Source organism: Stegostoma tigrinum, chromosome 19 (genome assembly GCF_030684315.1).
Source record: "Stegostoma tigrinum isolate sSteTig4 chromosome 19, sSteTig4.hap1, whole genome shotgun sequence".
NCBI classification, from domain to species: Eukaryota; Metazoa; Chordata; class Chondrichthyes; order Orectolobiformes; family Stegostomatidae; genus Stegostoma; species Stegostoma tigrinum.
In genome coordinates this window covers 38,919,760-38,935,767 of record NC_081372.1, presented here as the reverse complement: position 1 = coordinate 38,935,767, position 16,008 = coordinate 38,919,760, and the positions used below count along the sequence as shown (strand labels likewise).

At 41.2% G+C, this 16,008-nt stretch overlaps 1 protein-coding gene across 5 annotated transcripts in view; it reads left to right on the top strand.

Moving 5' to 3' along the window:
* Positions 1-16,008, top strand: part of LOC125461406 (beta-1,4-galactosyltransferase 5-like) — a 79,639-nt gene that overhangs the window by 50,133 nt on the left and 13,498 nt on the right. For all 5 annotated transcript variants that reach the window (XM_059652824.1, XM_059652821.1, XM_059652820.1 and 2 more), the window contains exons 3-7: positions 500-613; positions 5,017-5,141; positions 6,971-7,087; positions 11,274-11,461; positions 12,881-13,003. In XM_059652824.1, coding sequence (XP_059508807.1) covers positions 500-613; positions 5,017-5,141; positions 6,971-7,087; positions 11,274-11,461; positions 12,881-13,003 — 667 coding nt within the window. The remainder of the gene's footprint in view (positions 1-499; positions 614-5,016; positions 5,142-6,970; positions 7,088-11,273; positions 11,462-12,880; positions 13,004-16,008) is intronic.

Here is a 16,008-nt window from a genome sequence, read left to right as displayed (position 1 = left end):
CGTATAGCCCAGCTTCATCAAGGCGACTGTAAATTGTGCTTGACCTGCAGCCAACAAATTTGACCACATGCACACTTTTTTTTTTGTAGGGGGAAGTTTCCTCTGGGCCTGCCAGTTCGCAACTTCCCCATATCCTGCAAATACATCCCAATTTCAAAATGAGAGAGTAACTCTGATAGTCATAAATAATAACAATATAGAAATGTATTTTCCTCCTCCTGTTAGGAACAAAACCACCTATGCCTAAAGTATAGAAACTTGGTATGGTCAGTAAATATTTGAAAATGTACTAGGTAATAATACATCTTTTGGATATCCTTAAAGCCTAGTAGATTGATACATGACTGCTGTTGAGAAGACAAAAGGCTTCTCTTAATATTCAAAATTGAATTGTTTTTGCAGTTTTACATTTAATGTCACTTTTAACTTCTCTGTTCTGTATCTTTACTTGTACCATGCCTGAAGCAGTGAAATTTACTGAAGCCTCTATTCTTCTCAGATTATCCAGATGATTTAAACCATAGTGAAACTTATCTACAAACCACAACATTTCTTCCTGAAGATTTTACCTACCAAGCAAACCTCATGTGTCCTGAAAGACTTCCTTCTATGAGTGAGTATATTTTAAAAAAAAAGTTAATGTAAATCTACAAAAGCATCAAATTTCTGTTAGAATTAGAGTTTGTTCCCAACTCTCGCCTACATTCAAGGTGGCTGTTGAGAGCTATCTGTGCATGCGCAGTCTCATGATGTCTGTCTCCAGTGCCTGAACTGTTGGGTGCCTCTGTACATGCCCAGGTGACATCATGACTGATGGATTGGCTTTCAGTGCACAGTGAGCAGAACTGTGATATATTCATTGTTCAGATGTAAAACGAGAATGCACATGATCAGCTGCATGGCTGGTTTTGACAGGCTAAGCTAGGATGAAGGGTCAGAACTGTTTAATGGTTGTTCAACCAGTTTAGTTTCAAATCCATTGCCTGCTCTCATCCAATATGGTAATTTTCAATTCCTAACACTGAAGCAGAAACTATCATCGCAGAGCTGTTTTTGTGTTTTTACAATGGATGCCAGAGTTTGTTTCTACCCTGTGAATACATGGCACAGTACCACCTTTTAAGGCAGGCAGCTGTAGCTCAGTCACTTGGCAATGACAGTACTGCAATGCTGTGTTTCTACTCCTGCATTTGGCACTGCATTCAGTGGTGGTGTTGCTCATAAACACAGCCTTATGCAGGATGAGAATTATTTTATCCATGCAGCGTCTTCGCTGGCATTTTCTCTTGTACAGAAATACCACAATATTTAGGAATAAATTCAGAAATTCTTAACGAAATATAAGCATTGAAATTAATAAATTGATGACAATTAGATATAATGTTGAGCATGAATCCAAAATTTAAGTTGATTGCATTCCCTTTGAAAGGAATAGGTTTCTTGTTTTTAGGAGCTATTTCGGCTTCCCTTTTACTCAAATTGATGAACTGCACTTTATACTGAAGTCTATACAGGGACAGAAAAGGTATAATTTGTGGCTAAAACCCAAAGTTGATGGCAAGTCTTCTCTTTAACTAATGGAATCCCTATGTTGATGGTGGTCTCGATCTCGGTATCATACTCAAGAATTTTGAATTGTGACATTGATGCAAATTATCCACGGCCAAATATGATTGGTGTTAGTTTTTGAGAGGAACTTAGTGTGCCTTTCATCTTTATGTTCTTTTATGGAGAGGGTTGAGAGATGTGTTGACATCTAGCTGCAAAGTATGCTCTAGATGGGCATTGCAACACAATAGGGGGACATGAATGTGGAGTTAAGTGGCAAACATGCCAATCAAGTGGGCTACTGATTCTTAAGTAGATTTGTATTTTGTGTAAGATATAACACATTGTGGAGTTAGAGGAACACAACACGCCAGGCAGCATCAGAGGAGCAGGAAAGTTGATGTTTTGGGACGGGACCCTTCAGAAATTCAGTATTTTGTGTTTTTATTGTCACAAAAGTATTGAGAATGGCAAACCTACAACACGCCATTATGTTTCTAAGTTAAATCGTATAAATAATGTGTGCCACATCTTGCACAGTACGTTGTACGATGTAGCTTTTTTATATTGGGTTAGACCATTTGCGTTTCACGTTAATGGGAGAACCTGGCAGCGGGAGCCATACTGAAAGTCAGCTCGAGATGGTTTCTCTATTGTTGGAGATTTGTCAGAAAAAGACATTATATGGAGTGGGGTGGCCATGGGCCCCAGCTATGCCTACCACTTTGTAGGTTATGTGGAACAGTCCCACTTCCGCACCTACACAGGCCCCAAACCCCACCTCTTCCTCCGTTACATTGATGACCTGTATCGGCGCCGCCTCTTGCTCCCCAGAGGAGCTCGAACAGTTCATCCACTTCACCAACACCTTCCATCCCAACCTTCAGTTCACCTGGGCCATCTCCAGCACATCCCTCACCTTCCTGGACACCTCAGTCTCCATCTCAGGCAACCAGCTTGTAACTGATGTCCATTTCAAGCCCACCGACTCCCACAGCTACCTAGAATACACCTCCTCCCACCCACCCTCCTGCAAAAATTCCATCCCCTATTCCCAATTCCTCCGCCTCCGCCGCATCTGCTCCCACGATGAGGCATTCCACTCCCGCACATCCCAGATGTCCAATTACTTCAAAGACTGCAACTGTCCCCCCACAGTGGTCAAGAACACCCTTGACCACATCACCCGCATTTCCCACAACACATCCCTCACACCCCGCCCCCGCCACAACCGCCCAAAGTGGATCCCCCTCATTCTCACATACCACCCCACCAACCTCCGGATACAACGCATCATCCTCCGACACTTCCGCCATCTATAATCCGACCCCACCACCCAAGACATTTTTCCATCCCCACCCTTGTCTGCTTTCCGGAGAGACCACTCTCTCTCCGTGACTCCCTTGTTCGCTCCACACTGCCCTCCAACCCCACCACACCCGGCACCTTCCCCTGCAACCGCAGGAAATGCTACACTTGCCCCCACACCACCTCCCTCACCCCTATCCCAGGCCCTAAGATGACATTCCATATTAAGCAGAGGTTCACCTGCACATCTGCCAATGTGGTATACTGCATCCACTGTACCCGGTGTGGCTCCCTCTACATTGGGGAAACCAAGCGGGAGCTTGGGGACCGCTTTGCAGAACATCTCCGCTCGGTTCGCAACAAACAACTGCACCTCCCAGTCGCAAACCATTTCCACTCTCCCTCCCATTCTTTAGATGACATGTCCATCATGGGCCTCCTGCAGTGCCACAAAGATGCCACCTAACTTGAGTCTTTATGCCAGGAACAGCAACTCATATTCCACTTGGGAACGCTGCAGCCCAATGATATCAATGTGGACTTCACCAGCTTCAAAATCTCCCCTTCCCCCACCGCATCCCAAAACCAGCCCAGTTCATCCCCTCCCCTCCCCGCACCACACAACCAGCCCAGCTCATCCCCTCCACCCACTACATCCCAAAACCAGTCCAACCTGTCTCTGCCTCCCTAACCCGTTCTTCCTCTCACCCATCCCTTCCTCCCACCCCAAGCCGCACCTCCATCTCCTACCTACTAACCTCATCCCAAGTCCTTGACCTGTCTGTCTTCCCTGGACTGACCTATCCCCTCCCTACCTCCCCACCTATACTGTCCTCTCCACCTATCTTCTTTTTTCTCCATCTTGGGTCCGCCTCCCCCTCTCTCCCTATTTATTCCAGAACCCTCACCCCATCCCCCTCTCTGAAGAAGGGTCCAGGCCCGAAACGTCAGCTTTTGTGCTCCTGAGATGCTGCTGGGCCTGCTGTGTTCATCCAGCCTCACATTATATGGAGTGAATGTTGCTTGCTACTTGTGGTAAATAATGTGTATAGTGGTGAGGTCCTGCTGCAGGCTGATGTGTTACCTGTTAGGGGAGGAGATGTGAATTGAGAATGGATACTGTAGAATTGTCACTAAATTGTACCACTTCTTTCTAACTGCTAGAGACAAAGGCAATGATGACAAATTTGGTTGGATCCAAAATACATTCTCTGCTTCCTCCACCCCTAGCTGGAGCTCTTCCTGCAGTGGTTAACCTCTAACAAGCTACAATCATCTTTTTAATTTTCATAAAGTATGATTAGTCATATTGTTTAATGAATGAGTATGTGTTCCTTGATAGCCCAGTTGCTGATTCCTTAATCGATTTATTGATAACTTGTTAGGAGTCTAATGATCATTATGACTCAAGTTAGGTTTTATCTTTTTTTATGAAAAAGATGTACATCAGTTTCCTGATATCCTTTTTGGGCACACAATAGTGTCACGGCTGTGCTGGAATACTTTAACACTGGAAGTACCAACTTCTGATATGCAAATCTTTGCTACAATTAGGAAATATCAAGGTGATCATTTTTGTGTCTAGTACACTTAGCTGCTTCTTAATGATACATAGAGAGGAACAAGCTTATAAGACACTGGCATCTGTGATCTTGAGAGAAGGGAGAATCATAACATCTGGTTGAAGATATTTACCAATGGTTCAGCTTTCTTTTTTTTTAAACTGCATTCTTTGTTCCACCAGAACTGGGTGTATTTATGGAGCCCCTATTCTGATTATTTACCTTTTTCTGCTAGATGTGATATGACTACAGAGCTTTGCTTGAACCTGTTTGGGTGTGGAAATGTTTAGTTTTATCTTTGATAGTTAGTATATGGACAGCCCAATGTTGTATCTGTACTTGCTAGTCTCTGCCTGCTAAATACACCTGATGGTCTTTCTACATACCCATTGATGTACAAACCAAGGTGGAGGAATGAAGTATGTGCTGAACCATGGGTTACACATTTTGGCAATGCACAATTTGTCAGCCGAGTGGATGCAAAGGTTTAAACTTGTAGCTGTAACCTTGTCGTAGTATGTCATTAGTTCTCGAATTGCTTGATGCTGTCATCTCCATTTGGAGTAGTCTAACCTTGCGTTTCTGTTGTTTCAAACAGAGGGCCCAATTAATGTAAACATGACTGAAATTTCTTTGGAGGAAATCCAGGAATTATTTGCTAGGGATCCTTATATCCAGATTGGTGGTCACTGGAAACCAAGAGATTGCATACCTCGTTGGAAGGTAAGCAGTTGATGTGTGGTTAAGAAACAATAATCTTTTCCATTCATCTTACTGATGCATTTAAACGTTGTGAACTTATACACAAGTAATTATCAAATTGGATACCTAAGTGCCTGGATCAGTTATTGCAATAAGAATTAACTTTATTTTGAGGTCTCTGAGCCTACTGACTCAAACCTTCCGCAACAGTCATCCGTTCAATTTGTATGTAATGTTTATATTATGCAATTCTAATGATGGAGTGCAAAATGTTTTTTAATAATTACCGGGGGCTTAGCATAGGTTTCATTGGACAATTCAGCATTTTATTTCCTACTGAAAGTTGTTTTAGTATTTTTTTAAATGTTGTTGTTCTTCTTATTCTTCTTCTTATTCTTCTTCTCATTCTTCTTCTCATTCTTCTTCTCATTCTTCTTCTCCTTCTTCTCCTCCTCCTCCTCCTCCTCCTCCTCCTCCTCCTCCTCCTCCTCCTTCTCCTTCTCCTTCTCCTTCTCCTTCTCCTTCTCCTTCTCCTTCTTCTCCTTCTCCTTCTCCTTCTCCTTCTCCTTCTCCTTCTCCTTCTCCTTCTCCTTCTCCTTCTCCTTCTCCTTCTCCTTCTCCTTCTCCTTCTCCTTCTCCTTCTCCTTCTCCTTCTCCTTCTCCTTCTCCTTCTCCTTCTCCTTCTCCTTCTCCTTCTCCTTCTCCTTCTCCTTCTTCTTCTTCTTCTTCTTCTCCTTCTTCTTCTCCTTCTTCTTCTCCTTCTTCTTCTCCTTCTTCTTCTCCTTCTTCTTCTCCTTCTTCTTCTTATTATTATTCCTTTCTCCCCCTCTCTCTCTCTCTCTCTAAACATGCCCCTTCTGCCCCCATTGTAAGGTGATGCCTCTCTATGCATAGGATTAAACGTGGCTGTCAGTACGTGAACCTTTCCTTTTAGACAGACATGTAACGGTACTGGTGTGGGTCTTGGTTGGAAAGCAGTGACTCATGTTGGGCAAGATCATCTTACACTGTGAAGAACTTCTGAAATATGAGAAGCCACTATGCATGAACTGCATGTTAAATTCCTTCTTACAATTTTTTATAATTCTCAAACTGATTTCGTACAAATAATTGGAGTATTTATTAGTATAATCTGTCTTCACATCAGTTTTCATTGACCAGGTTACACAGAAGATCCTTTTTTATATTAGCAGTGGTACTACAACCACTCTTTTTTTTTAAACTGCAAAGCTAGAGCTAATACTTTTTATGTCAGTGTTTGGTTACATTTTCACCTGTCTAAATCCCCTCTCACCTCATTGAAGTTAGCCCTCTTCCTATTTAGAGTAACTTCTTAGAGTCTGAACATTGCATATTAGTGACGTTCACTCACCCCCCAAACCTATTTAAAACAAATATGACATTGATGTATAACTTAAATTGACTCAACACTCCCTTCCCCTAACAGTATAATTAGCACTCTTCTAACTGTGTAGAATTTTCTGAAATGCCTGAATTTCTACACATTGCTGTTTTCCTCCTGTGTTCAATCTCTTGCCCATTAGTGTCCAGTGTTATCACTGTCAATAGTCTCTGTTGATATTTTTAGGAGCGGCACACACCCGAATACTCCTGCACTTTCTGCTTTTAATTATTTCTAATTGTCATGCATCAATTGTCCAGAACACACTCTGCCTGTGGCGTGGCTTCCTTGTTGAATATGTAATGTAGGAAACACTGCTCTTTCCCTGATGTTCGGCAACATTGGCAGTAGTTAATTTTTGGAATGTTTGAACGTTTTGAATGTGCCCCAGAATTCTGCCCCCAAATCAGTTATTGGAGATAACCTGATCTGAGTTGTACGATTTCAGGTCGCAATTTTGATCCCTTTCCGCAATCGTCACGAACATCTCCCAATCCTGTTGAGACATCTCATTCCAATGCTACAGCATCAACGCTTGCAGTTTGCTTTTTATGTTATTGAACAGGTGAGTGGTATAAATAGGGGGGAAAATACTTCGTATTGATGTCCATGCTCTCAACGTAAATAAGATTTTCAGCCTAACACTTTAAATGTACAATTCTTAAGATCTATACATTGTTTACCATTGGGCTTTACTTGTTACTGCAAAATTTCTATCTTCTGGTAAAGCCACTAGAGCACCTTCTCTTTTCACTACTTAGCAGTATTGATGTGATATGCTAAAACTAATTTCATCACTGCTATTACAATTGGCTGCTGTAAGTTGCAAGCTCCTTATACAGCCAACACCACTATTTAACCTGAATGTTAAGTGAAAATAGCATGCATTGTTGTGATATCACTTTTATCAGAAAAAAAAGTGTCTGTCTGAGCCCATTAATGAGTAAAGAGGTATTTGTAAAAGTAAAATCATGAACTGTAAATTGTTGAATTAAAAACTGAATAATAGGCAGTAAGGCAACACCATAAAATTTGGAAACTTACTTTGATTGCAGCTTCTGCAAATGCTGCAGAAATACTTAGCTATCTAGAACTTCTTGTCACATTTTTAAAAAAAAAGTGTTGAGTCTGCCAGACAGACACATGCTGCGTTTTTCCAATAGCACTGCTGTATAAATTTCATATGGGAAATAAAAGTTTATTTTCCAGGTGCTTTTCCATATTCTTGTCAGAAAAGGTTGTTTTCAGGTTTGTAACATTCTATGTCTGTCTTAAATTTGCATCCGATGAACACAGCCTCTATAACAAGTATGTAAAGATTGGAATTAGCAAGATGTGTTTATCGATCCCTCATTTATGAATACCTTTCATAATGTGCACTAAATAATACTGATAACATTTGTCTGTAAAATTCTTACTATTTTTGGCATTTTGTGTTTGTTTTTCTAACAGTTTGAATTGTCACATCTTGTGGATGTAACTACTAGTTCTGCTATCATATGCATGTAAATGATTTGAACTTTGACAGAACTCAAGTGACTGCAGGAGGACGCGAATGGAATAATAAGTTGTGCAGATAGATATAATGCAATGCAAAGAAGTGAGAGATTATAAATTTCCATTGAATGATATACCCTAGTTATATGTTTCAAGGAACAGATACAGAAGGGTACGGATAAAGCTTTTAAATGGACAATATTTGGGTTGCAAAATTCTATAAAACATTGCAGGAAGTAATATTAAATCAAGATGAATAATAGATTTGGATGAAAATGGAATACCATTATCAATTCTGTTGGCGTTGCTTTTGAAAATTATGTCAATGCCTTGAGAGGACATGAGATTCACAATAATTGTATCAGCAATAAGAGCCTTTAATTAGACACACAGACAGTAGAAGCAAGGTGTATATTCATTAGACACCAGGCAATAGGATGGATGGTTCATAATTAATACCTTTTCATTGGGAATACAATTTCAACCATTTATGTGAAAACTTGACTTAACTGTGAAAACTGAAGAAGAGGGATACGTAACAAGGTGGGTGTGATGCACAGCCTGATGGGCTGGATCTCTTTTTAAGCATGTGCCAACTTTCAACATGAGTGGATTAGACTAGATTTCTGATCCATTTTGGAGCAGAAGTTTATCTGGAATGTATCATTTGATCCTGTCTGCTGCAGAGTCTTTCTACAATGTGAGAGTTTGATCTGATTGTCAGTTAGGCTTTTAATTATTTCTAATTGTTACATATCAATTGTCCAGAATACACACACTGCCTGTGGCGTGGCCACCTCGATGAATATGTGATGTAGGAAACACTGCTCTCTCCCTGATGAGTTCAGAGTCTTGCTGTGATTGCAACATGTCTGAGGAACATGCAACTTGTGAAAATAGTGATACAATAGGCTCAAAGTAAAGCCACAGTGAGCTTTCGGCAGATAAGACTTTGTATTAGTTGGTTAGCTATTTTCATCTTGTTTCTTCTTTCTCTGGAAATGTGAATTTTTAAAATCCCAAATGCAGGGACCAACGCAAGTTTTAAAAATTGGGGAAACTGGGGTAGTATGGTTGCATATGTTGTGGTGAGTAGTGTTTTGGCTTGAGCATGGGATGCAACGTCTTGCACCATCCACCTGATTGATAACCAGGACGTGAACGTGGAGTGGGGTGGGCAGGAGAAACAATTTATTCTAGTCCAAATGGTGGAATCAACTTGAGCCCCCTTTGGAGAAGACCTCTTGCTGAAAGGACTGTTTCCTATACTGTGAAAGTTGACATGTTCTTGGCAATCAAATACAAGAATGTGTACCTGATTAGAGCAGGCAGCAAGTGGCTTCAAGCTCAGCAAGTCAATGTACTTTGGTAGAAATTTGGTAGATTTGTATTTATATCACATTTTTTCATCACCGATGGACTGAATGCTTTATAGCCAACGAAGTTCATATCTAGTCCAGTCATTGCTGTACTTCAGAGAACAGAACAATCAAGTTGTAACAGTAAGCTTCACAAGAACTAATGTGCTGATGACCAGATAATCTGTTTTCTGATGTGATATTGATTGAGGGATAAATATTGGTGTGGGTATCAGGGCTTCTCTTTAAAATCATGCAATATGGTCTCCTACATCAATCCAAGCAGGCAGCCTGGGATACCATCTTTTCTCCAATTTCCAGGAATGCACACTTACACAAGGATTAATATTCTTTGCAAACCACACACTAAAGTCTAAAGAACATGCAAAGAAATTGCATGAACATGTGACCATATGATATAGGAATGCAGGAAACTTAGTTTTATAGTTTTGCAGTCTAAAATTCAATAATAAAAGAGAAATAATAGCCAACCTAAATGGATTACACAGCTGAAGATTTTTCTAAAATGAAAAAGCTGCATTATACTTATTGGAAATTGCTATGGGTAAAGTTTAGCTTTGCAGCAGAACATTGCATGTATTTTGTTTCACTTATTTCACTGCATTTTGAAGAAATGTTAAAGCAAGCCTCAGTCTGCCTGCTTGCGTAGATGTAGAAGATCCCGTATATCTTCCTTAAAAGAACAGCAGATGAATTATCCTTGGTGTCCAGACCGATCCCATGATCAATATTACAACAGAAACAGGTTATCTGGTCATTAGCCCATTGCTGCTTGAGAGTTTATGGTAAGACCATATGACATAGTGGCAGAATTAAACCATTTTGGCCTAATGGGCCAAATGAGTCTGTTGCATCATTCAGTCATAGCTAATACGTTTCTCAACCCTATTTTCTTGCCTTCTCCCCATAGTCTTTGATCCTCACCAATCAAGAGCGTATCTATTTTTGTTTTAAAATATATTCAAAGATTCTGTCTCAGCCCTCTGAGACAATGAGCTCCACAGATTCACCACCCTCTGGATGAAGAAATTCCTCCTCATCTCAGTTCTAAAGGGTTGTCTTTCACTCCTGATGTTGTGCCATCAGGTCCTAGTCATGGAAATGTCTCCTCCACATCCAGTCCCCTCTGAATTTTGTAAGTTTAAATTAGAACTCCTCTCCATCCTTCTAAACTCCGAGTACAACCCCAGAGTCCTCGACCAGTCCTCATGTGACATGCCCTTCTTCCCTGGAATCATTAATGTGAACCACCTCTGTACCCCCACCAATACTAGCATATCTTTCCTTAAATATGTGACCCAAAACTGCTCACACTGGTGCAACTTGATTTGTGGTGTTTTTGGCAGCATGGCAATAACTGGACTTAAAAGTGTAATTGGTGATTACAGCAACTGTGTCCAGTAACCATGAAAGGTTCTTTTTATACTGTATAAAAGTCTTCCCTCAATTTATAATTGTACCTTGCATTATTATCAGTCCTATTTCAAGCGCCACAGTTTACTTTTTGCTACCAATTGCAATGTGAAATGAACTATTAGAAACTTAGCATTTCAAAATCTTTTAAAAATTCTATTGTCTGGTTTTCAATTTTGCACAGTGTAGGTAAAATCCATAACCTAATGATGAGATGTATACCCATCACCATAATTTTGAGATTGTGTTAGTGGAATTTGGGAGGACACTTGAAGTATGTTCTTTGTGCTTATAGAAACAGGAAAACTGTAAGCAACGCTATTATAATGCTGTTGTAATTCTGAATCAAGTATCACTGAAAAGGACCTTTCATACACTCTTGCCTAATATTTTTAAAAGAGCATTTCAACAAAAAATTGTATGGTTGTGAAACTTAATTGTTTTCTTACTTTTTCTCATCAGGCTGGTTTCCACCCATTTAACCGTGCAATGCTGTTCAATGTTGGATTTATGGAGGCTTTGAAAGATGTGGACTGGGATTGTGTGATCTTTCATGATGTTGATCATATACCTGAAAATGATCGTAACTACTATGGTTGTGGACAGATGCCAAGGCACTTTGCAACTAAGCTAGATAAATACATGTACTTGTACGTCTATTTCTCATTTAATCTCAAATGATTGGTTAATCAGGTCTAGAAATATGTCTTTTTTAAAAATGTCTTTAAAGAAGTATATTTAGCTTTAACCTTTTTGCATGAAATTCCAGCAAAGTTTTATTTGAATGAAGTTCAGAAGATGTCCATTCTTTTTGCCTTGCACTCCTCTACAAAGGTCCATACAATGCACAGTTCCTCAGAGCTCTGTAAGCTAGTGATTTGTTCAAACAGCTTTGTTTATGCTGTGTAAAAGATCTCTAAGAAGGTTGTAGAAAGTTTGCAGCAATTCCCTTTGTTAATTGCTTTAACTATCATTTTATTTACTATGCATCATGCCGAGTATAAACCCTGATCCTGGCATATGCAAAGATTAAATTTTGGGATCTCAACTGCTTACAATTTGTAAAAGTAACTTGGATGAAGGGATGGAAAATATGATTGCCAAATTTAATGATGCTGCGAAGCTAGGTAGGAAAGTAAGTTCTGAAGAGAAGCCCAGGAGTTTACAAAACAATGTAATAGGTTACATGAGTATTAAAATATCTGGTAAATGGAGGAGAATGTGGGGAAAATGTGACATTGTCCATTTAGCCAGGAAGATTATAAAAATTTCATATTATCGAAATGGTGAGAGGGTTGCAGAGATATGTGATGAGGAAGGTTTTCAGTGTCCTCGTGCATGTTCAAAAGGTTAGTGTGCAGGTAAAGTAAGTAATTCTGAAAGCTAAAGATCCCATCATTTAACTTGAGGGGATTTGAATGCAGACATAAGGAAGTTTATGCTTCAATTATGCAGGGTGCTAATAAGGCCATATCTGGTGCACTATGTGCAGTATTGGTCACTTCATTTATGGAAACGTGTCAATGATTTAAGACGGTTGAGAGAAGTTTTATGGGTCTAATGCCTAGAATGCTGGGGTTGCCTTAAAAGGATGGACAGGTTTGACTTTTATGCGCTGACGTTTCGAAGAATGAGCTGATTTGAGTGATCTTGACAGGGTAGATGTAGAGAGTATGCTACCTCTTATGGGAGAACGAGGGCCACCCATTTAGTACATAACTGACGCAAACGTCTTTCTGTAGTTTGAGTCTTGAATACCCATTTTCCAAAAGGGTAGTGGCAACAGAGTCCTTTAATATTTTTAAGGCCGAGGCAGATTCTTGTTTAGCAAGAGGATGAAAGGAATTTGGATCTGAGGTTACTGTGACGTTTGTCATGATCTTTTTGAATGGCAGAGCAGGCTTAATGGGCTGAATTGCCTACTGGTTCTCCAAATTAGTAGGTTCATATAATTACATTTCTGCAACTACATGAATCTCTTTATTTCCAACCTTGAACCATCTAAATGAATATTGAATTATTTCAAATACATTTTAATTGTTTATTATAGTGTTTTTTTTCATTGACAGACTACCTTACAATGAATTTTTTGGTGGAGTCAGTGGATTGACAGTGGAACAGTTTAAGAAAATCAATGGTTTCCCAAATGCATTTTGGGGTTGGGGAGGTGAAGATGATGATCTCTGGAAAAGGTTGGTTCATTGTGATATATTAAATAATTACGTCTATGTTCATTCACATGTCATGAATTCAATTCCTCTAAAGTAGTTTGGCTTGAAACAGCAGGATGTATTCAAATCAATAGCACCTGAGAAGTAATCTTCCTTGACTTTTTATTTCTACTATTAAAAAAGTCAAGCTGAATTTATATCCTTTAAGCATTCAGGCCTGAAAATGTTGGAGGGCTCCACTGCCGTAGGAAGTGAAGGGGTGTTAGTGAGGAGAGTAGATTGTTGGAGTCTGGTGCATAAATTCATCCTAAGTTCAGCACCTCGTTGGTGTGATGTAAGGTGTATGAGTTTTAAAAAAAGGTGTAAATGATGGGCTTTATTGATTTAACTGGTCAACATTTTTGGAATGTAGTTGTTGTTTTAAACAAAAATGTGAGAGTTCCTGGAGTATTGATGGAAATGTGGTACCATTGGGAGAATTTCATGAGTGAACAGAGTAAAAATCGAAGAGTTTTAGCTTGCTTTCAGTTCGAAGAATCAGCGATGTATTTTTTTCCCCTCTAGTTTAAATGAAAGAAAGAGTCTGAAAATATTTTGGTTTCAGATTGCAGAGGTAAGTCCTGTTTGAAGTTAGATTTATGAAAGTTTTTCCTCGAGAAAGATATTAATTCAGAAATGTTGGGAAATGGGTTACCTGAGTACAAGTCTTTCAGATGAAAGTTCCAGACTAGACATACTTGGGTAGAATTCTGAAAGGGTTATTTGAAAATAAGAAAAAATTCAAGTTGAGAGAGATAATGGGAACTGCAGATGCTGGAGATTCCAAGATAATAAAATGTGAGGCTGGATGAACACAGCAGGCCAAGCAGCATCTCAGGAGCACAAAAGCTGACGTTTCGGGCCTAGACCCTTCATCAGAGAGGGGGATGGGGGGAGGGAACTGGAATAAATAGGGAGAGAGGGGGAGGCGGACCGAAGATGGAGAGTAAAGAAGATAGGTGGGGAGGTAGGGAGGGGATAGGTCAGTCCAGGGAAGACGGACAGGTCAAGGAGGTGGGATGAGGTTAGTAGGTAGCTGGGGGTGTGGCTTGGGGTGGGAGGAAGGGATGGGTGAGAGGAAGAACCGGTTAGGGAGGCAGAGACAGGTTGGACTGGTTTTGGGATGCAGTGGGTGGGGGGGGAAGAGCTGGGCTGGTTGTGTGGTGCAGTGGGGGGAGGGGATGCACTGGGCTGGTTTAGGGATGCAGTGGGGAAGGGGAGATTTTGAAACTGGTGAAGTCCACATTGATACCATATGGCTGCAGGGTTCCCAGGCGGAATATGAGTTGCTGTTCCTGCAACCTTCGGGTGGCATCATTGTGGCAGTGCAGGAGGCCCATGATGGACATGTCATCAAGAGAATGGGAGGGGGAGTGGAAATGGCTTGTGGTATACTGCATCCACTGTACCCGGTGCGGCTCCCTCTACATTGGGGAAACCAAGCGGAGGCTTGGGGACCGCTTTGCAGAACACCTCCGCTCAGTTAGTAACAAACAACTGCACCTCCCAGTCGCAAACCATTTCCACTCCCCCTCCCATTCTCTTGATGACATGTCCATCATGGGCCTCCTGCACTGCCACAATGATGCCACCCGAAGGTTGCAGGAACAGCAACTCATATTCCGCCTGGGAACCCTGCAGCCATATGGTATCAATGTGGACTTCACCAGTTTCAAAATCTCCCCTTCCCCTACTGCATCCCTAAACCAGCCCAGTGCATCCCCTCCCCCCACTGCACCACACAACCAGCCCAGCTCTTCCCCCCCACCCACTGCATCCCAAAACCAGTCCAACCTGTCTCTGCCTCCCTAACTGGTTCTTCCTCTCACCCATCCCTTCCTCCCACCCCAAGCCGCACCCCCAGCTACCTACTAACCTCATCCCACCTCCTTGACCTGTCTGTCTTCCCTGGACTGACCTATCCCCTCCCTACCTCCCCACCTACACCCTCTCCACCTATCTTCTTTACTCTCCATCTTCGGTCCGCCTCCCCCTCTCTCCCTATTTATTCCAGTTCCCTCCCCCCATCCCCCTCTCTGATGAAGGGTCTAGGCCCGAAACGTCAGCTTTTGTGCTCCTGAGATGCTGCTTGGCCTGCTGTGTTCATCCAGCCTCACATTTTATTATCTAAAAATTCAAGTTGAGTTGTGTGACAAATTAAACTTTCCACACTGGAAATTGGAAGAAACAGTTAAATCAGACCTATAGATGTGATAGGGAAGGGGATTTTCCGTGGTACCTGAGCACTATATAGAGTGATGGCATTAGTGCAGATAGCGAGTTTAGAGATTTGTAACTCAGGTTGAGGTTCTGGATGTGAGTTTGCTAGCTGAGCTGGAAGGTTAGTTTTCAGACATTTTGTCACCATTCTAGGTAACATAATCAGTGAGCCTCCGACGAAGCGCTGGTGTTATGCCCCGCTTTCTATTTATCTGTTTAGGTTTCCTTGGGTTGGTGATGTCATTTCCTGTTCTTTTTCTCAGAGGATGGTAGATTGATTTGGAGCCAATGTGTTTGTTGATGGAGTTCCGGTTGGAATGCCATGCTTCTAGGAATTCTCGTGCGTGTCTCTGTTTGGCTTGTCCTAGGATGGATGTGTTGTCCCAATCAAAGTGGTGTCCTTCCTCATCTGTATGTAAGGATACGAGTGATAGTGGGTCATGTCGTTTTGTGGCTAGTTGATGTTCATGTATCCTGGTGGCTTGCCTTCTGCCAGTTTGTCCAATGTAGTGTTTGTCACAGTTCTTGAAAGGTATTTTGTAGATGACGTTCGTTTTATTTGTTGTCTGTATAGGGTCTTTTAAGTTCATTAGCTGCTGTTTTAGTGTGTTGGTGGGTTCGTGGGCTACCCTGATGCCAAGAGGTCCGAGTAGTCTGGCAGTCATTTCAGAAATGTATTTGAAGCAGGGGAAGAGTGATTATGGTTTCTGGGCTCATTTGATCTGTTTGTTTGGGTTTGTTGCTGAGAAATCGGCGGACTGTGTTCA